This window comes from Leucopleurus acutus, assembly GCF_964270905.1.
Source record: "Leucopleurus acutus genome assembly, chromosome: 1".
Lineage (NCBI taxonomy): Eukaryota > Metazoa > Chordata > Mammalia > Artiodactyla > Delphinidae > Leucopleurus > Leucopleurus acutus.
In genome coordinates this window covers 193,726,282-193,749,372 of record NC_139142.1, presented here as the reverse complement: position 1 = coordinate 193,749,372, position 23,091 = coordinate 193,726,282, and the positions used below count along the sequence as shown (strand labels likewise).

Genomic DNA, 23,091 nt, shown 5'->3' with positions numbered 1-23,091 from the left:
CCTGACACTGCTCCACAGTTTTAGGTATTTTAGAATCTGGAAATATTTTAACAGTTGGTTTAGAGGATCCTCAATATTTATTCTCTGTGTTTGCTGTTTCAAGTCATAAATCACTATCTCTTATTTTTATAAGTTTAGTCCACTTTTTAATGATTCTCTGCTTCAAGTCATGGGAGAAGAATGAATGGGATTTATATCAGATGGTATTTGCAGTTCGCCTAGGTTTGTGGCACCGTCTCTGTGTAGATCGTTGCAGACAATGCTACATAATGAAATTCCTTGAACATTTGTGGAGCACCTGCCATGTGAATATTTAGGGGCAGGTGGGACTGGGGAAGGTAGAAATAAAGATGAAAAAGGTAGAGTTCCTGCCCTTTAGAGCATAGCAAGAATGCTCTCTGCCTTTCCATTCCAACCTTTAAGTTACATCCTAGGATCTCTTTGCGTTTGCTATATTCTCTTTTTCAGTTGTCCCATCTCCTAGGTCTATATCCTTCCTGTTAGGTGGTCTCTAAGCTCTCCGGCTGTCACAGTCTCTGTCACCACTGCCACCTGCCTCAGTGTTACTGTTCTCTCCAGTCTCCTTCCTTCCAGACTTATGTTGATTCTCCTTGGCCTTTCATGTGAAAATACTGTCTCTCTCTCTTTTTCCTCCCCTCCTTCCCCTCTCCCTTCTTCCTTCTTTCTTTCTTCAACTAGATGGAGCATGTTTTCTTCTGTACAAGAGAATACTTTGTAAGTTCCTTGTTTCTTCTGAACTTCGCTTATTTGTTTGTTCGTGAGAATATCCTGGATGGGTATCAGAAGACCCAGATTCCGGCCCTGGCTTTGTTTAACCAGCCTGGAACGTTGGGCAAGTCACAGGGAGTCATTTGTATCTATGAAATATAAATGATCTATTTAGGTTTCTTCTGGTTCTAACATTTCAGAATGCCAAAACTGCCTGTGTTGTGAAACTTAATGAATAAATGAATAAACGTTCTGTTGACAGAACATTTACAAGGGGGAAGAAGCCACATACACATTTATTCCCTGACGCCTGTCTTTTAGTAAAAGAATTCCTACTCACCAACTTCTCATGAGGGTACACACTCATGAAAATACTGCCCGCGTGGAAAGAAATCATTGAGAAGTTACTCACTCTAAGAGAAAGGCTTTATAGGTTGAAAATCTAGGATTTAGGGTGTTATCAGTACTCGAGGCGCACTGAGTATGTTTATTATAGTGAAAAAAGAAATTTTGCCACTCTTTATCTTGGAATAATTTCAAACTAACAGAAAAGGGGCAAGAACAGTACAAAGAATTCCCATGTACCCTGTACCCAAATTCCCCGATCCCTAGCATTTTACTGCATTTGCTTTATCATTTGCTCTCTTTCTATATATACATATTATTTTTAGTAATAACATTTTACTGAAGTAGCTAAGTATTAAAAAAAACTAAAAATGAAGAAAGCACAGTGGTAAATATGCATGCTGTAAAAATCTAAACTCTTGATGTTAAGTAAAATTTATGATTGGAAATCTATTTCTTTCAGTATTTTCTATTCAAAGCTGATATCAATGGTCTCGTTCATTTTTACATTAATAGCAAGCCAAAGAGAATGTTGATCATCATTCATTTGAAATGACATAGGTCACTAATTCAGAATTTGACAAGTAAACTAATGAGAAAGTATTTTGCATAATTCCTAATAAAATATACATGTTATATTTTACATATATTTAAGAACTTTGGAGAAAGGAGATTTAAATGATGCTCTCTAGAAGAGCTTCCTTTTTCAGAAAAAGAGATATATACATTTTGAGATGAAAAGTTTCATCTAGTCACTTTTTGTATGTGGTACCTAACCTTGAAAAGTCTTTAAAAGCCATAAAGGATTTTACAAATTTATATTCCATTGACAGGTATTGGTTTAGGATAAGGAGGAATTTCAGTTAGGAATTCAGACGACATGTAGTTTTCTATACGCCGGGATCTCTTTCACCTTAAACTATTTTTGCTTTACTGTCATGTCTATGTCTTTACCAAAAAATTTTATTTCAGTTTGTCAATGCTATGTTCTAATCTTACATGTAGAAAACTATAGTAACTGTATACAGATTGATGCTCCTATAGTAACTGTATACGGATCGATGCTCCTACAGTAACCGTATACGGATCGACGCTCCTACAGTAACCGTATACGGATCGACGCTCCTACAGTAACCGTATACGGATCGACGCTCCTACAGTAACCGTATACGGATCGACGCTCCTAAAGTAACCGTATACGGATTGACGCTCCTACAGTAACCGTATACGGATTGACGCTCCTATAGTAACTGTATACGGATTGATGCTCCTATAGTAACCGTATACGGATTGATGCTCCTATAGTAACCGTATACGGATTGATGCTCCTATAGAAACCGTATACGGATTGATGCTCCTCACTGTATATTTCACTCAAAATTATTTTTAATCATAATTAAAAGATTTTTAAAAATATTATGAAATTGTCAAAATAAGTACCACAAATCCTCATATCACATTCAGGGTGTTGGTCAACTTCACTGATAGAAAAGAAGCAGACTGAGTGCAGCATGGGTGTTGAGGGAGGGACGGGGAGGACCCAGGAGCCCAGGAGGCTGCCTGCGGGAGCCAGAGAGGGAGGGTGGCCCGCTCACAGCCAGGAGATGCTGTAGGGATGTGCCACGTGTATCTACTCATTTGGGTATCAGCTTTCATGCTCACTTAGTAGGTGAGAAGTTTAAGGAACATTTGTGTGTGATCTCAAACAGTAGCCTAAAACTTGGCCAAGCATTTATAAAGGAAGATTTATTGCATACCAAGGGTTTCTTAAATGTACAGCTGTCTTAATGCTTAAGGAAAATGCCTGTAAAATTGCCTTTATCCCTTGGAGAGCTCACATAAGACAAATGCCACCACCATCACACACATATGGCGTGTGCAATAGGGAAGAAAGCTGGATATAAGATAAAAATTCACACTTTGCAAGCAAAACAATTTGAAGACATTTATAAGGGGTTTGTTTCGAATTACCCACATATTTTTTTTACCAGATGACTGATTCTTTTTACTTTATGATGATAAAAAACGTTGCAAGGATAGATACTATGTAATTGAACGAATCTTTGTTCTTTGTAATTGCCACAAATTATGTGTTGGAGCCCACATTCAAATCCTCAAAAGCTTTAAACTTTAGGATATGAACAGCTGGAGATAAAATTCATACACATCAGTTTCTGTGAGAAGCCAGAGCCATAATTGCAGTTATTGTTTCCATTTCGTGCTGTAAATAGCTTCCTGCTTATAAGATGACTTCTGACTTTTAATTTTAAACCCATGAGTGCATATATAAATTATATATGTATATATATGTATGCCTATATTTTAGCAAAACAAATACTAATAGCTCATTTTAGAAACAAACTTTAGGGACTTCCCTGGTGGTGCAGTGGTTAAGAATCCGCCTGCCAATGCAGGGGACACGGGTTCAAGCCCTGGTCTGGGAAGATCCCACATGCTGCGGAGCACCTAAGCCCGTGCACCACAACTACTGAGCCTGTGCTCTAGAGCCCGCAAGCCACAACTACTGAGCCTGTGTGCCACAACTACTGAAGCCTGTGCGCCTAGAGCTGGTGCTCTGCAACAAGAGAAGACACCACAATGAAAAGCCTGCACGCCGCAACTAGAAAAATGCCCTCGCGCAGCAATGAAGACCCAATACAGCCAAAAAAAAAAAAAAAAAAAACCCAAAAAACTTTAGCTCAGTTAACAGTGAGAAAAATGTGCTGCACTAATGGATCAGAAAGCTTATCCTAGGTATAGATGGGCATATGAGGAAGTAGAGTGAATCTTCAGGATTCTAGAGCAATGCTTTGTAGTATCATACATGAGTTCTGGGCCTAAAGAACAATGGCATTTATTCCAATTCAAACTCATGCCCATGGGGGACTAATCCATCGTTAGTGTTCATTGAGCTCCCTTTCATATGGAAGAAAACCAGAAAATAAGCAAAAACAAACCCAACAAAAGCAAAGTCTTGGCTACAAATTACCATGGAGATTCAGTGTGAGGGCTATTTCGAAAAGATGCCTCCCTTATTAGAAATGCGATGGCTTGTTTGCTGCTCTTTGAGCTGCTAATTAAAAGCTTTTTGAAAAATATGGAAGTAAACAATGTGCATAAAATAATGCTCTACAAATCAAATAGGGAAGGCTGAAATAGGAATCCTCTATTTGTGGAATTAATAAAGTTGACAGAAAAGTATACACTTTTCAGTTGCAACTTATTTAGCAGAGTTTGATTGAGTCTTGAATTTTAAAAGATTACAACCATATGCCTCATCACCTATCTGCAGGGGAGGGGACCTAGATTATTATCTAACTTTCAAACTACTGTTTTCAGACATAAATTGTTCCTTTAAATTTTATTAAAGTCAAATGGTTCTTCTAGTGTTGTAAAAGTATGGAAGCTTCCAATGTTATATTCAAATATTAGCTTCAAATGAAATATCAAACCAGACAATTTTCAGGAGCTATATATTATACACATTAGAAAAACAATACTACTCTAGACCTACTGTCTTAGACATTCTAAATATCTAGACAGTAAGGAGAAAAAAGATACAAGTTCTGGATGCTCTTGGTTGTGGGTTGAGATTACGAGGAATATAATTTATGTCCATAGAAATGTAGGTTTTGAGAAGAAAAGAGGCATAGCTGCCAGTGAGTTAAAAATGAGGTTCCCAGGGACTTCCCTGGTGGCCCAGTGGAAAAGACTCCGCACTCCCAATGCAGGGGGCCCCGTGTTCGATCCCTGGTCAGGGAACTAGATCATGCATGCTGCAACTAAGAATTTGCATGCCACAACTAAGGAGCCTGCATGCCGCAACTAAGACTGCGTGCAACCAAATAAATAATTTTTTTTTAAAAATGAGGTTCCCAGACTTAGGAATATGTTTCAAAAGGTATACAAATGGTTAGCTGGAGGCAACCATTCTGAGAAACAAAACTATCCACTCAACAAGCTATGGATTAGGTCACTGTCATAAAGTCTTTCACTAAACATGTTTTACTATAGTCTATTGGTTATTGTTTTAATAGAAAGTAACAGGAAAATGATATTCAAACTACCTTCATAACCAACTTTACTGTACATCACATGCAAACAGAACTGGGGCAAAACAGGAAACGCCTTTAGCTAAACTTTATGTCCCAATGTTGTAGGACTGACGATAAAGATAATATTTGTTGATTAAAGCAGAACCAGAAGTGGTTTCATCTGTGTAGATGCTACCCAAGGCTTATGTCTTGCTCAGATTGGATAGATCATTTGTATATCCATGAAACTGAGAACATTACGTCTTCCTGATAAGCAATAACAGCTTTACTAAGCGAAGGAGCTCTTAGGTCAAACCTATGATTACATTTGACCAGAAGAAGTGTGACCATGATTTTAATTAATGATTTGGCTTAAGTAGCTGTTTCTTATGCATAGAAATTGGTGTAAATGTGCTCTCTTTACCTGTGGTAGCTAATACATACAGCTACATAAGCATTTCTCAGTTACAATTTTTGCTTTCACACGTAAGTGACAGAGTGAAAGAAAAAGAAACCCAAACAGGTGCACACACACGTTAAAACCAACAGAATCTCTGACTACTCCTGTGTCCACCAGATCACAGGTTCACTGACCTGATCACTCAGTTGCCAATGCTTGGTCCGTAAGATTATGAAGTAGGGATGCTTGGGTCGTTACCCTAGGAAGGCAATTGAAAGGACTGGGAATGGCCTTAATTCCTCAAAGTGCTTTGCATAATCTTCGATCCTAGTTACATTTTTAATTTGTTGGGGCAATTTTGACTTGGTTTTGTCTTGAAAGCCTCTCAAGGATATTTTTAAAGGAGCCATATTAGAGTAGTTTCATTGTAGCAAGCCCAAAGACAAAACAACTAAGAGCGTTAGGATGATGAATGAAATTCAAGGCTATCAATCAAAGTGAACTGTAAACTACAATTTCATAAAAAAGTGAAAAGCGAATAATTATTGAAAGATATGTACACGGGTTTAAAGGGTAGTTCCAATAAAATCAGGTTCTAACCTCAACCCCCCCAAAGAGAAGAATAATAGAAGTCTGCTAACACAAGTTGTTAATGAATTAATCAGATGGGGAAATACACAAAGACGCACCTGGTCCCATGAAGCAAGTAATCCTAATAGATCCCTATCAAAAAGTCCAAACCAAAAAATATTTACTTATTTCAATTTCTGGTTAGAATGGATTCTGTGAACACTGTGAGTCATTAAAGCAAGATGACGTTGATTAATAAATATTTATTGAGCATTTGCTATATGTCAGGCTCTGAAGATACAAAAAGAATTAATACACAATCCCACAATCCTTGACCTCAAGGAGTCTTCAGCCTAGTGAGAGAGAGCAAAAACGGAAACTAAATACTGTGATGTCAAATGTCAAATGTTTTTACTGGACCATAGGGGAGGGAGGAGTAAGAAGAAGTCTCACTGATTTTTTGGATTTGAGAAATGAGAAATGAAATGTAACATAACATTTTGGGCTTGAGTAAGCTGGTGGACAGAGATGCCATTCTCTAAGAAAGAATATAAGTGGGAGGGAAAGATGATGGGTTCAATTCTGGATAAAGTTCTGGAAGCTGTCCTAATCAGGGGAGGTTTAGAGAGAGGCATGGGCTGGAGGTGAGGATTGAAGCATCCCTAGCATTTAGGGAGTAGTTGAAATACTGGAAATAGATTCTTTCCTAGTGAATATAAGAAGAGGCCAAAAATGGAACCCATTGGGAGCTAGCATTTAGGGCAGTAATTGGCTGCACATTGGAATAGACTGGGAACCTTTGAAAAGCAGTGATAGCTAGGTCTCATTCGACGATATCTGACTTAATGGGTGTGGGATAGGATCTGAGCACTGGGATTTTACCCAAGTGATTCACATATGTAGCCAGGGTTAAGAACCACGGATTTATGGGCTGGTGCAGGAAGAGTAAAGGAGGAACCCATCAGAGAGCAAGAGAAACAGAAAGCGTGTTAGGGATGACAAAAGAGGGATTTTCCAGAAACAGGAATCTGTCAACAGGGTTGACAATAATAATGTGGAGACTAAAATGTTTCTGATACTAATGAGTGATGAGATTAAGAAGGGCCCTTCCAGTAGCCAGATACTACGGACTCAATGTACCCAGGCGGGGAAGAAATCAATACATTACAGTGAAGGTTGAATATGTTTTCAAAGAGCCTGGCTATGAAGGGAAGGGGGAGGGCCATGGCTGCAGACATAGCAGGCTGGAGAAGGGCTCTGTTTTTAAAGACTTTAAAGGATTTCATCATATAACTAGGCCAAAGGATGGCGCTACTGGAGAGGAGTGGAGAAGGGGTAGAGGGAGAGGGTGAGAGAATGAGTATGTGATGAACAAGAATCTGGGGTAGATGAAAGCTGTGCAAACACAGATAAAATCTTAAATTTATGTCCCTTTTTTGACCTAAGAAATGTCACAATCCAAACATTTTTTGTGCAACCACTGTTTTCAAGATGTGATCTCAAAGTAAATTTGCAATAAGGCTAAATATTTTGACGCAAAAGAGGCTCATGTACCTCTAATTTATCTCAAATTTAAACAAAAACCTCAGTTTTAATCAGTAAACACAAAACAATTTATTATTATTTAAAGGAGAAATAGCACACTAAATGATATAAAATACTACTATTTCTTTTAGACTTGATTAACTAAATAATTTTAACACTAACGTTTTGCCAAATGCAATGCAAGTGAGTTTCTGACTTTTGAAGCTGAATCATTATTACACATTGTACTGTGACAAAATTACCGTTTCATGGCATTTACATCAAATCCATTATCTTGCATTCTGCTGCCTAGCAACTGGAATTCTGAAGTTTAATGCATTTTAGATGGATATTTACATTTCAAACAGAATTTCAGCTATGCAGTCTACAGAAAGAGAAAGAGCTAGACACATCTGCTTACTTAAATTTCAAAGGAAACTTCTTTGTTTGCAAGGACTCAGACGTGCTAAGTTTTGGAGAAGAGTCCAGTGATTTTTGGTGGAGTACACTCAGCATCACGTATCAAGATACACTACATTCATACCAGCTTTGGGGCTTGTTTTTGTTTTTATAATGAGCATGGAGAAAAGGAAATCTTTTTTTGGTCTTTATTAAATGTTTCAGGCTTTCAATCTATGACTTAGATCCTGCTTCATAGTACAATTCTCCACAGAACACACACACTGCATGCATCAATACTATATATAACAAAGCACCTCAACTTACCTGTTCCCAGGCGAACACATGTTGATTGAAATAAAACTGAATTTGTTCATTTGCAATGTTAATGCACAGCTGCTCAAAGGAATTTTTTTTGAAATTTTCAAAGCCAAATATATCCAGAATGCCAATGCTTAGCTCATCATCATTCCCACTGGAAGATTGAAGAGGCATTATTTTGAGTTCTTATTTATTTTCTTAGGAGGTAATTCAAAGCAGGGTATCTCAGAGTCACTTTTGTTATTTAGCTAAGAAACTACTACCAGGACATAGAGTGAAAATTTTTTCTTTCTTTTTTTTTTTTTTTTAATTTTTTTAACATCTTTATTGGAGTATAATTGCTTTACAATGGTGTGTTCGTTTCTGCTGTATAACAAAGTGAATCACCTATATATATACATATATCTCCATATTTCCTCCCTCTTGCGTCTCCCTCCCACCCTCCCTATCCCACCCCTCTAGGTGGTCACAAAGCACCGAGCTGATCTCCCTATGCTATGTGGCTGCTTCCCACTAGCTATCTATTTTACATTTGGTAGTGTATATATGTCCGTGCGAAAATTTTCTTAATTGAAAAAGTTTCCCTCCACAGAACATTAACTAGGTAGCATTCATTTTAATATGTAGACAGTATAATATTTTCCTTGTACTACAGAAACTACTCCTAGAGTCATGAATCACAGGGAAAACCTAGCCAGCGCTCAGAATATAGTATGAATGTGTTCAGTAAAAACCATACCAGAAAAGCAAAAATTCAGTGAAAGAGTATTTAGTCTCTCATTTTAGGACAATTAAAACATCCTGCTAAAGATATTTTACTTATTTTAAAGAACTGTTATTTGGTTTTTAATTATCCACTCATAATTTTTAATATGGGATGAACAGTAACCTGGAGAAAGATATAAATATATATTAATTTATATCATAATGAAATAATTTAAAATACAATTCAATACTATTCCACAATTCAATATTCCAGATGCAACTTTGCCCTGCTCCTCCACAATGGTTACCTCTGTTCACTAATATTGAGGGAGAGAGACTTAAGAACGTTATTCCTCGACGTTCTTAACTCTCCTGGATAGTCTGAATGCTACTATGGTGTGGTGTGTATTTTAGTGGAAAAATAACAGTGACCTACACCCCTGAAATGTATATGAAATGGTCTTTTATGCTTAGTAAGCAAGTGTGAAAGAGGTGATCTTAAGGTAGGAATCCACCATATTTTTCACATACCAATTTCTAAAGATTATATAATTTATAGGAGAACAAAGCTTTGGATGTAAATGTAAGGATATATCTCGGCACAATCCCTGGTGTACAGAGAGCACTCAGTGGTGGCTGCGATTTCAGATAAGGCACTAGACAGGCTGGAGACTTAAGTTGCATTTTGCATCTGTTATGGTCAGATAACACTACTGTTCACATCTTGCTCTATCACTTATTAGCTATCTACAGCATTTCTTAACCAAATTTCATTGAAGATCATATGTACCCCTGCTGGGTTATAATGAGAGTTAAACTATGAAAAGAAAGTTTTCCTTTGCCTTGAAAATTTAATTCAATCCCTCAAAACAAAGACAAAGAACTGCTGAATAGACATTCTCTGCAAGTAAAAAATGGTATATGCTTCACAGTACACCTTCTAATTAAAAGAACATATAAATTGACAGTAAGAAGACACATTAAAAAATCACTTTCTATTATGTTTATTCATGTTGCTACAGTTTCTGTGTCCCAGCAGTTTTAAAGTTTTATAGCTACCTGATGCAATGAAGTGGCACCATTAGGAAATAAAGCAGAGCTTAAACTAGAAACCAAAGTTTAATAATTAAATGACACCAATTAGAAACATTTTCAAAGGGACTCACAGACAAATCAGTAAATTAGAAAACAGATTTACATCACCTGACGTTTGGGGAACAAGTTCTATAAAGTTTTTTACCTGGGTGATGCGTTGTGCTTCAATAAGCTGTTAATGCAATTGACTATCCAACTAAACAGGCGTCCATATAAAGTTTTCGCTGTCGCATCCCTGACGTCAGTAGCTTTCTCTACAGTATTGGGTCGTATGATGGTTTCTCCTCTAGTGACCACGCAGTGGGAGGTGAGAGCTTCTTGTAGCTCATCTGCTTGAATGCAAAGCAAAGAAGCAGCTAAAAATAAATAAACATGTGTTGTTAGATGATATGATGACAATGATGTCGTTTCCCAGAGAATGAAAATGTCTTAATTCACCTTCTTCAAATGACATGAAATAAACATGTGAAGGTTTTATAATATAAAAAGAATATCCTATTCAATAGGAGTCCTGTGTTTCTTCTAGATCATCTTTCTCCACTGATCTCGACTGGTCAGCTATAGGCTGTTGTATAATACAGCACAACCCAAACTGAGCTGGCTGATAGAGTGACCTTCCACACAAACCAGTGGTGGTTTAGGTGATGCCAAACACAATTTCACTGAATTATGTTAAAATATTTAAAAACATAATGAACAGTTCTGCTATCATTTGGATGCCATTATTATAGACACATTTTCAAAACATGGAAATTAATTGTAAAGTTACCTCGACTTCAGAGATATACCCAAACAAATGCATTTTAAGTAACTTCTGCAAGATGGAAACAAACGAGCATAAAACGTCTTGACATTCATATACTTTTTAATCATACTACTATTTTTCAGTTATATATGTCAATGACTAAAGTTTGTTAAAACTTACTGCCCGAACAAATATTTAATATTTAATTAAATATCACAGGTAATTTTAACTCAGTGAACAAAACTCATTGTTGCATATAATAAACATCCTTAACCCAAACTATTACAGGACAGATAGGCTGACTTCTCAAATCAGTCGTTCTCCTTTTAAAATATTTTGAACATTTTAAATTTAGTTTTAGCACTTGGGACAAGATATTTCTTGGTTATGTTGCTAAAATTGTTGAACCTTATTTAAACAAAATATTTTTTCACAATGTAGAAGTAATATAAGCTTAATACACAAATCCTACCTTCAGAGAAAACATTCTGCGTTTCTTTCCTTCTAGGCATGTTTATTACCGCTATTCTGCACATACATTTTACCTTAATAGCTTAAGCATTTCCCATTTTGTTGAATACTGTTTGTTGATATAATTTTAATTTGCTGCATAATATTCTGACATATATAATAACATCAATTTTTAAATTGTTGCATATTTAGGTTGCTTCCATATATTCACAATTGTAAAGAATGCTAGGATGAATATTTTGGGCATGAATCTGTGCTTCTGTCTTGTATTATTTTCTTAGCATAAACTGCCTAAATTCAGCAATTGGTTGAGTATATAAACACTTCTAAGCTTTTTGATATATTCTATTTAGCTGCTCTTCAAAAACTCTGAACCAACTGTACTCCTACCAGCCAAATGAAAGGTAAATAATTTCAACACAATTTCATGGACACCAGGGATTATTATTTTTAAAAAGAATGCTTTCTTCTTTCACTTTGACTCCTAGCAAAGCTGAATACTTTCTTCTTTGCATATGTTTATTAGTGATTTGTGGTTCTTACTTTGTAAACTGCCACATTTTCATTTTCTTATTTTGTAAACTGCCTATTTTTCATTGATATATTCATCTCTTCCTAATCAATTTATAAGAGTTTAAAGAGAATAATGTTTTGATATATATATTGCAAGTATTTTCCCTCATTTTTCATTTGCATTGCAATTTAATTTATTTTCCTTTTTTTGGTATGAAAGCTTTAATTTTTATGTTGTCAAATATCCACTTAAAAAATTATTTCTGCTCTTGGTTTTCTGCACATAAAGTTCTTCAAGTCTTTTCTCATCTCAGGATTATATAAATGCATTTTGTCCTGTACATTTATGTATGTATGTATTTATTTACTTATTTGCATTTAAATTGATAGACATCTGGAATACACTTTGGTATATGGCATATGAGAAGGATTCAAACTCCCCCTCCTCCAAATGGTCGGCCAGTTGCTTGTCCCTACAACACTGATTCCCTAGTGATTTGTAATGCCTTTCTGGTAATTCTACTTCGCTCTGTTTCTGAATAATGTCTCCTATTGACTGGTATGTCTATTTCTATTCCCCCATTATTCATTAATTTGACATATATTTATTTATTGAACATCTACTACATGCCAGGTGTTTTACCTGGGGATATACTGCTAAGTAGAACCCCTTTTAAGACAAAGTTCTCATCTTGATGGTCTTTATCCAGAGGGAATGAGAAGCTAATCAAGAAGAACAAGTGGGATGATAGAGGGGGAGAAGGAGAGGGACAAGGATGGGAGAGGAAGGCTGAGAGACACCACGGATACATGTGTTAAGTGGTTCCTGAATGAACTTTGGAGGACAACCTGGAAAAGTTCAAGAATTAACGTGCAGTGAACAACTGGGTGGTCACTTAGTGCAGGTGAGAGGTGATGTGTCTTAGATGAGAATAATGATGATGGAGAGAAAGACAAGAGGTCATATTTGGGAGAGAGTTTTGGGATAGAATGGACAAAACTGGTGCCTGATTGAAACCATGCATCTGTAAAATCATCTGGAAACATGGCCCTGGTTTGGAGATAATTCCTTGTAACTTTAATTACAAATCACTTTAATGTAAATTAGTAAAATTTCTATTTTCCATGAGTGCTTTAATTAGTTTTAACTATATTCATATAAATATTAACCTTCTGTGACCCATATGACTGTCTCCTGCTATACGGAAATGGGTTTCCAATCATCAAAATCATTTTTCAGTTCGGTAGTTTCTAAGTGTACTCATATTTACGACATAGCTCTATTGCAACTCATTCTGTTGGTTGCTGATAACTCTTGTAATTATGATCAGATGGTGAGGTTTGAATCTTATCATTGGCGTTTTCTGGCAATTCCTTCCACTTCTGATAACCTAATATCATATGTGCCAATTAAGTTTTCCTTATATATGAAAAGCCAGAACAGGTTTCCAGGTACCTGCCAATCATTACATGCCAACCTCAGACGCTTGTTCTGCTGTATTACCAAGCTGGTGGGATGGAGATGATGGGGATTTGGGGACAGATCCAAACCAGGGTGGCCCTCTGAAATTATCCTAAATTATCATTCTGTTCCTGAGTAATTATAAATCAGAAAAAAATATATAAACAAAATTTTATAACATTATTTCCTAGGTTATGAATGAAACTTTAACAAATCTGGAATTGTGGAGGCATATGACAACACTAAAAATAAAAATTAGGGTATATTCTAAATTAAAAAGCTTTGACACTGGACGGTATCAGTGAGAAACCTTAAATTATTAAAATAATTCATCAAACTCTGCCAGTAAGAGAAAAGCTGATTTGAAGCAAATACCGTGATGTACTTTTCTTGCATAGAAAATGACTCCGAAATTAATCAACCCAAGATGAATGCGTGTAAAAAATCCATCCAGTACGAAAATAAATATTCAGGTCTTTATTACTTATAGAATGATACAGATGCCAAATTGTTATCACAATAACAACTTTAACTCTTTTTCAGATCAGTTTGCTAAATTTTAAGTACGCTTTCTGTGTTTTTACATTGAAATGTAAATAGCTCCTAAAATAATCATGAAAGCCTAGCCTTTAGAAATGTTTTCTACAGTAATTACTTAATTTGTAGCCATGAAGATCTGTTTTAAATAGTGGACTTTGAAAACTCCATTTGACACAACTTGAATCTGAGTATTCATTTTTAGGATTCCAAAAAAGTACAACTGCTTGAAGTTATCCCTATGTGACACTTTCAGTATGTCATCAGACTTTTTTTAGGAGTTCAGTTTTGAATGCAAGATAATAAAACTCACAGTTCTCCAGAGCTGCATGATTAGAAATGTGGCTCTTGTCAATCTGGTGTTCGGTTGCCACAGAAGAAAATTCAATGTTTCCAACGTTCAGGATTGCAGCCAGTATACTATATACACTTCCAAGTTGCTGAAACACAGCAAAGAAATGCTAGCATCATTCTCCCCTTGAGTACAGCAAGGCAGTGCCTGTGGCTGCCGACAGACTGGGGAAGAATCTTTAGGATCCAGCATAACAAGGTTATCCCACAGACTATGATGTCAAACTAAGAGAAGTCAACTGGCTTCCCTGGTCCTCTCATTCTCTTCAAATCATCGATGTTGGCTGAATTATGGCATTCAAGAATTGTAACTTTTTATGTATGTTGAATGAAGACAACTAGGTATCAAATTATCATTTTTAAATTATTATCAAATGACTAAAAGGGAATTTTATGCCCCTCTCATGCTGACTAAAACCAATTTTTAAAAATAAAGTGTTTCATAGAAATTCAACACTGTGTGATGCTTTAAATACTTTAAAATTTACTTCACAAATATTATTTGATCACAACTGAAGCCATAACTGATAATCCAAAGAAAATGTACTAGCTTGTGATTTTAGACTGTTATAAGAAATGTAAGCAAAATTAAAGCAAGAAAAAAAAAGGCATTCTCATCTTAGACAAAAGACTTGTGATTTTGTGCAAAGGGAAACAAATAAAATTCCTGTCACGACGTGATAAAAACTGCCTTTAAATGAGTTGACTCATAAAACTACTAATCATTTATCTTAAAACTATGGCAGGAAAATGGCTTAGGAAATCATGGGTTTTGAAAAGTTTTAAGAGTTTTCCAATTTGTGTTATTTGTAGAGAATATCTGATTTTGATTTGCCTGTCACTTTGCCTGGCCTGTGCTGAATCACAAATGTACAAGTAAATTGTAAACCCCGAAATATTGAAAGGGAAACCTACACCATGGGTACTGTTGGCACCAACCGGAGAAAGACAAGGGGGGAGAGACAGAATGAGAGAGAAAGAGAGAGAGAGAGAGAGAGAGAGAGACACTCTCTGTATTGGAGAGTCACCAAAATTGTGCAGCCGTAAAATGTGTAGGCAGCAAGTTGTGATTAAAGGATGTGAAAATCAAGCCATTTAACTTGATTGTGCAAGTTGCCTCTTTCCAAAGTGAAACTGAAGCAGCTATGGACAAAAGACATATCCAAGGCTTCTCTGGTGGCGCAGTGGTTGAGAGTCCGCCTGCCGATGCAGGGGACATGGGTTTGTGCCCCAGTGCGGGAAGATCCCACATGCCGCAGAGCGGCTGGGCCTGTGAGCCATGGCCGCTGAGCCTGCGCATCCGGAGCCTGTGCTCCGCACCGGGAGAGGCCACAGCAGTGAGAGGCCCGCGTACCGCAAAAAAAAAAAAAAAAAAAATCCAAACAAGCCAGTGAGATGACATTAAAAAAAATCACTAGTGGGATAAAAAGGAAGTAAACACCTACTCAGTGTAATTCCACTGTCTCCAAAGCGGGACAGTCTGCCCTGTTAACAGTCTGAGGCTTTGCTTTTAGCGGGGAGACCAGCACATTCTAGGAGAGTCACCTTGAACTGGACTAAAAGTCTTCACAAGATATTTAGCAGTGATTGTGCTTCAGCTCCAGAAACAGATGTTATGTTTTCCTTTAACCTAAGCTATATGTTTGGATGTTCAGTAAACACTGAATATGTTTAAATTTGGAACATCCAGTTTTACATAAATGAAATATGTTTGTCACTAGATGCTAACTGCTAGACTCGTTTCATTTTAATGTGACTAGACATTGCTCTACCAGGCAATGGAAAGCAGTTGAGGCAAATATAAGTGAAACATTGCCTCTAACGACTGGGACTTGGAAGTAATAAACAAACCAATTAAAAATGGTTCCCTACTTCTAAGACAGCAACCTCTGGGGGAAGGAACTGGTAAGAAGATAAGCTCTTCTGCTGATGTGAAGCACGGAAAAGTACTACAAAGGGGCCCAGCCCGGGTCGGCAGCAGGACCTGCTTGCTCGGCGTACAACATGCTTCCCGTTTGGAGGGTGCTCTGAGATCCAATGAGCCTCTCCTGTTTTCCCCCAAACAGGCAACCAATAGAGCCAGACTGCAGTCCAAAGGGGCATCTACCGGTAGCAACACTCAGCCTAGGACCAAGGATTGGAGACAGGAGTGGATGCTGTGTTTTTCTTTATTCACTGCATCCCTTTCTGCTTTAAGAGCCAGGATACCCGCTAGTGCTTAAGTCAACTTGTCTCCATAGGTACAAGCTGTGGGTGATGGCAGGGTTGGAGGGAGGTTAGGGAGAGGGAAAGTGATGCAACAGAAGGGGAGGAGGCTGATCTGAATTTGAATTTTGGCAAACGGAAGTGAGGAAGATGCAGCCACAGCCAGGAAGGGCTCGGGGTGGGGTAGCGTCAAGTTTAACGAGCATCATGCCAGCCCACGGGAGCCGCAAATACGCTATTTTTACTCCTGAGGCAGCTAAGCTGGCTTTTATGTTGTGCTCAAACATTCAGGGGGGAGCAAGATCTTGGTCCTTTGAGCCAGAATGAAAGCAAAAGACCCAGGTGGTCACCAACGATGCGTTGGAACCTCAGAATCAGAGCATACTGACGGGACCAAGTCTGGAACAGGGTGGCATGTGGAGTCACCCGGAGTGTCTCCCATGGCTTGTCTGAAATCTCTGGGTGGCAGTCATATGTCACTTGGAATATGGCTGAAACTCATGCCATCCGAGTCAGGGACTTCCTCTTCCAGAGCTGAACCAATTACATACACATGGCACTAGTAATAACCATATCTATTTTATTAGGAAATGTGTTAGGGTCATCTCTGATTCCAAACGGTAGAGTTCAGATTGGTGTTGTTCCCAAAATGTAGTCAGGTAAGGTTGACAGCAGTTTTCAGTGTCACATGATGTCCACCACCCCAGACATCACGGCTAAAAAAAGGGCACATACCACTCCACTCTTCACATGAGATATCCACAGTAAGTTCTATAAGCTTAGTACTCTCTCAATTGTTCAACTCCTATTCTGTCCTCATCATTTTTCTCCCAACTCTCCAGCAAAGGCTTTTACTGATCAAGCGAATTGTCCTGTCCTCATTCGTCAATCCCGTCACCCTGTCAACCTGTGCTGCTGCTGCTGCTTCTTGTTCTCCCCCTCCCCCTCCTCCTTCTTATTCTTCTTCTTTTTCTTCTGTGAGAGTGCAGTAGGGGAATAAGATTTATATACTGGCCCTTTAAGAACCATGCATGTGTCTCACCTGCAGAAAGTTCTTCATAGCAATGTATTGCAGCTAAGAGCGAAGTCTGCAAGCTTCCCTAAAAACCCTCAGAAATCTTAACAAACAATGGATTCTTTTTTTCCATTTTACAGCCTAAAGCTATTTAATGCATCAACAGAGAGAAGGTCCCAATCATCTCCTTTCTGCCTAGAGACCACAGAACCACTGAGTTTCCTGATTTGAGCTGCAGCTTATAGAGTAGACAGCCAAAGTTCCAGCCAGGGTCCAAGAATCTACGGAAAGAATGCATCACTCAGAAAAAAAGATGATCAAGCTGGAGTCTCTACTTCTAAATCAAAAAGTTACTCAACTTTAGCTCAAGACTTCCTGTGAGTAGAGTATCTGCCTAAGGATGCATTCAACCCTGGCTTGCCCATGAGTCTACAGTAATGCTTCTCTCTCTGGTCCATAAAATTCTCCATCTTCTGGCAAAAACTGGGAAGTCATGGTAATAATTCTTCTCTGGTCCCCAGAGTAGTTATTTTGCTTTAGCTGGTCCTGAAAGCAGCCCGCCAGGTCCCCTATGGCTCCTACAGCTCTCACCCACCCCTCCCACAACCAGCTCATCTAGAAACTTGGTAGCAAAGCTTATTCAGAACTCAAGGAGGACTCTAAATTCTGGGGCTGTAAAGGCAGCCAGGTAGGAAGTCTCCCCATCAAATCTGAATTCCTCCTGGCTATGGAGAAAGCCCACACCAGAAAAATTAACTCTAGAAGTTGAAATGTTTCCTGATGGACACAGATTACCCTGGTTTACTTAAACCTCTCCTGAAGGCCCTAATTTCAAGGCAAAAAAAAAGTCATTCATCTGTCCTGCTTCTCCAACCTCACCCAGCTGGCAGAGATCACACCTCACTCCCTAAGGTCAAAGGTCAAGGTCTTAAGACTACTTCCCCTCAGGCCTGCAGCAAGGATACCCAAGGTAAAGTCAAAGGCTTTCAAAGAGAAGTCAAGACTGGGAGACCACCCGTCGTCAGAGCTGTCAACAGCAGAGGCTCCGTATTTGGAGAAAACGCACTTATCAGCAAACTTTTCTCTATTCTGAGAACAGGTACAGCTTTAGAAATATTAACTTCTGGTGAGCAAATGCGTCAAATGGACAAAAGGTTATCGCTGACAGCCTTGCATTTTCGAAGGGAGGCAACAGTGCCTGAAAAACACGCTGCAAAATGAGATTCAATAACCTCACGGCACATAATTTGGATGCTTCTTGTCAAGGGTCACTTCTATCAGCATGTCTACACTTTACATCCTGCTGATAAGATTTTCCAAACTTTTGGAGAAGAATCAGGTATTATTTTTAGCTCGGACTCTTAGTAGAGATTTGATAACCCAAGAAATTTCAGTAAACTTCATAAGCAGACACACTAACAGTTTCAAGTTGCAGGAGTGTCATTTATGAAAACGAAATTAAAATCCAACAAATTGCACATTACTTTCCTGCAAGAGTTCATCTAGAAGCCTGATTCATGTTCCGAGTGAAGTGTTCTTTTTATCGTGGGATTGAATCAACACAGCAAACAGTAAACTACTAAGAGCAGAGTCTGAAAGCTTCTCTAAAAACCTTCAGGAATCCCTAGTAAACAAGATACTTTGTTATAAAACTTAAAAGAACAACCTAGGACAAAGAAAGAAATCTTTATTACTCAGGGATAAATTTATAGCCTTAAATACCTTCATTATTAAATAAGGAAAAGGAAGAAACAGAGGAACCAAGTATTCTCCTTAAGAAAAAGAACAACACAAGAAACCAAATTAATACGTTAATAAAAATATTTTTTAAGTGAAATCAATAATACAGATAATGTGGCTTCAAAGGATGCCATCAATAAAGTAAAAAGACAACAAAAGAGAAAATTTTTGCAAATCATACGACACTTGTATCTACAATACAAAGAATTCTTACAACTCAATAATAAAAAGACAACCTAATTTAAAAATTGGCAAAGAATCTTTCTAGCAGAGATTTCGGTAATTTAAAAATTATCCACTCTCAGATGTTTCTTCAAAGAAGATATGTAAATGATAAATTACCTGAAAAGATAAGTACGTGAAAAGAAGTCCAGCATCATAAGCCTTTAGGGAAATGCAAACCAAAACCACAGTGACACACCACGTCACACCCACTAGAATGGCTATAAACAGATAATAATAAGTGCTGGGGAAGATGGAGAGAAGTCAGAACCTTTATACACTGCGGGTTGGAATGTAAAATAGTGCGGCTGCTTTGGAACACAGCCTGGTAGTTCCTCAAAAGGTTAAACATTGTGTTACTCTCTGACCTGGCTCTTCCACCCTTGGTATACCCTAAAGAGAAGTGAAAACTCATGTCACACAAAAACTCAGACACGGATGAGCACAGCAGCATTACTGATAATGACCGAAAAGTGGCAACAACCCAAACGCCCATCACGTGATGCCTGGACAAATAACATGAGGTATATCCATACAATGGAATATGATTCCTCGATAAAAAGAAATGAAGTACTGACACATGCTACAACACGGATGGACCCTGAAAACATTACGTCAGATGAGAGAAGCTGGTCACGAAAGGTGACATATTGTCTCACTCAATTCATGAGAAATGTCCAGAATAAACAGATGTACAGTGACAGAAGCAGAGGTGGGATGGGAATGAGGAGGAACTGTTAATCACTGCTAATTTAGAACATGAAAATATTCTCAAAGTGATTAGGGGGAAGGATGCACACCTCAGTGACTGTATGAAAAGTCATTAAAATGTACACTTTTTTTTTGCGGTACGCGGGCCTCTCACTGTTGTGGCCTCTCCCGTTGCGGAGCACAGGCTCCGGATGCGCAGGCTCAGCGGCCATGGCTCACGGGCCCAGCCGCTCCGCGGCATGTGGGATCTTCCCGGACCGGGGCACGAACCCACGTCCCCTGCATTGGCAGGCGGACTCTCAACCACTGCGCCACCAGGGAAGCCCCAAAATGTACACTTTTAAATGGCTGATTTGTACAGTATGTGAAATATATCTTAATAAAGTTGTTAGAAAAAGAAAACTGCACTAAAAAGGAATGTGTGACATGATCACATTTCTGCATTTACATAAAATTTTATATATATGTGGGAGATGCAAATATAAGTAAAATAAAAGACTAAGAACAAAACGAAATTCAGTTGTATCTCAAGGACATGGTTCCTCATGTATAAAGTAAAAATTATAATTCTAGTTATTTCATAAGGTCATTTCAGTAATTTAAAAATTATCCATGTAAAGCACTTAGCACAATATCTGGCATATGGACCACTCAATAAATGCTAACTCTCACCATCAGGGAGGACAAAAAGACACTTCCTAAAGAGGTTCAAATGTCTTCCATACCCACCTCCATTGTAAAACCGATGACTTTGAAACACTGCTCAATTAATTCATATTGGGACTTATAGAAACTATTATTCATCATGTCCTGTACTGTTCTGATGTGGTCATTTTGCAGGTATCTGGAAAAAAAAAGGAAGGACAGGTGAAAATCTGAAATTAAGTGAAATGAGTGATTAAGTGAAAAGTAGAAGCATTATTTACGAAAGTTCAAGCTGCTGGGTTACCTGGGAGGCTTATTTTCCGGCAATTTGTAATGGGCTAGTTTCTTCTTTTCAGCTAAACCAGCATAGATGTAGTAAAAAATATGAAAATTTTTTTCTCCACTGAAAAAAACAAGCCATTTTCAGGAAGGTGGTTAGTAAGAACATTTATTCATCGCTAAAGTTTCTTGGCAATATAATTACCAGACGCCTGTAAGCGCCACCAAGCACTTCCCAGAACACTGGGTTCTGACCCTCTGTGGTTGCAACCCGTCGCTATTTTCGACCACCACTGTCAGAGGACTGTACACTCTGCTAAGCACTTGTCTGAGTCATGCAGCGGATATCTGCGTGTCCGCCAGGCATTTTTCTAGACACGGGGGATACAGCTGGAGCAAGCAGTCAAAACACCCTGACTTCTCATCGTTTACATGCCAGCAGGAGCCAACAGAAAAAGAAACAAATAAAAACTAGAGCGTGCCAGGCCGTGGTGGGTGCTGCAGTAGCTCATTTACCTGCCATGACCCTCTCATTTCATGTACAAGGGAACTGAAGCTTAGAGGGGACACTAATCTCACCCTCAGATCACAGACTGGATGGCCAAACTGGATTCAACCAGGGCTGTTTGACTCCAAAGCCCACGTCTCTAACCACCTGGCTACACTGTCCTTCTGGGGCTCAGTCTTCTCACTTGCAGAGAAACCTGTTCCTTACGAATCTCAAGTTCCATGACTCTGTGGTTCTACATGTAAACAGCCTTTCCAAGACACTGGAAGAGTACAATTAAGGAGTGTGGGTCACCACAAAGTGAGTCCCTGTTTCAGGAAGTTCCACAACATAACTACGGATACTAGGACCCAAGACACCCTTGCTTCTCCTTCCCTTGTCTTCCTTTTGCTCTGGAGCGATCTGAGATGGACCACACTTCCTCTCCAAGATCAGGAAGTTCTCTCCTGGCTTACAGTTTCAGTCTCCCTCTTCCTTCTTCCACCTTAGAGAAGATGGTGCCCTTCCAAAAAATAGGGACCAAGGTAAGAAAATGGGTTTTGGACAATGAGTACAAGTATACCTCGTTTTACTGCACTTGGCTTTACTGTGCTTCACAGATGCTGCGACTTTTACAAATTGAAAGTTTGTGGGAAGGCTGTATCAAGCAAGTCTATTGGTACCATTTTCCCAACAGCAATGACTCACTTCGCGTCTCTGTGGTAATTTTCACAATATTTCAGGCTTTTTCATTATTATGACAGTTGTTACGGTGATCTGTGATCAGTGATCTTGATGTTACTGTTGTGACCAGTTTGGGGAGCCAGGAACCTCAGGCTCTACAGACAATCTTATATAGACAGTGAGCTTAATCCGTACATGTGTGCGTTCTGACTGCTCTACCGGCTGGCTGTTTCCCCATCTCTCTCCCTCTTCTCTTCCCTGAGACATGACAATGTTGAAATTAGGCCAGTTAACAACCCTACAATGGCCTCTAAGTGTTCAAGTGAAAGGAAGAGTTGCACGTCTCTCACTTTAAATCAAAATCTACACATGATTAAGCTTAGTGAGGAGGGCATGTCAAAAGCTGAGATAGGCTGAAAGCTGGGCCTCTTGCAACAGTCAGTCAGCCAAGTTGTGAATGCAAAAGAAAAGTCCTTGAAGGAAATTAAAAGTGCTACTCCAGTGAATGGTAAGAAAGCAAAACAGGCTGACTGGCGTTATGAAGAAAGTTTTAGTGATCTGGACAGAAGATCAAACCAGCCACAATATTCCCCTAAGCCAAAGCCTAATCCAGAGCAAGGCCCTAACTCTCTTCAATCCTGTGAAGACTGAGAGCGGAGAGGAAGCTGCAGGAGTCTGAAGCTGGGAGAGGTTGGTTCACGAGGTCTAAGGAAAGAGGCCGTCTCCATAGCACAGCAATGCGAGGTGAAGCGGCAAGTGCTGACGCAGAAGCTGCAGCAAGTTATCCGGAGGATCTAACTAAGACCATCCATGAAGGTGGCTACACTAAACAACAGATTGTCAGTGTAGACGAAATAGCCTTGTATTAGAAGAGGCCATCTAGGACTTTCATAGCTAGAGAA

At 38.6% G+C, this 23,091-nt stretch overlaps 1 protein-coding gene across 1 annotated transcript in view; it reads right to left on the bottom strand.

The window, feature by feature from the left end:
• Positions 1–23,091, bottom strand: part of MYO3A (myosin IIIA) — a gene marked incomplete at both ends in the record, with an annotated part of 170,181 nt that overhangs the window by 61,806 nt on the left and 85,284 nt on the right. The window contains 5 exons of the mRNA XM_082839748.1: positions 8,329–8,476; positions 10,268–10,478; positions 14,164–14,290; positions 20,824–20,938; positions 21,044–21,142. Of these exons, the coding sequence (XP_082695874.1) occupies positions 8,329–8,476; positions 10,268–10,478; positions 14,164–14,290; positions 20,824–20,938; positions 21,044–21,142 (700 nt within the window). The remainder of the gene's footprint in view (positions 1–8,328; positions 8,477–10,267; positions 10,479–14,163; positions 14,291–20,823; positions 20,939–21,043; positions 21,143–23,091) is intronic.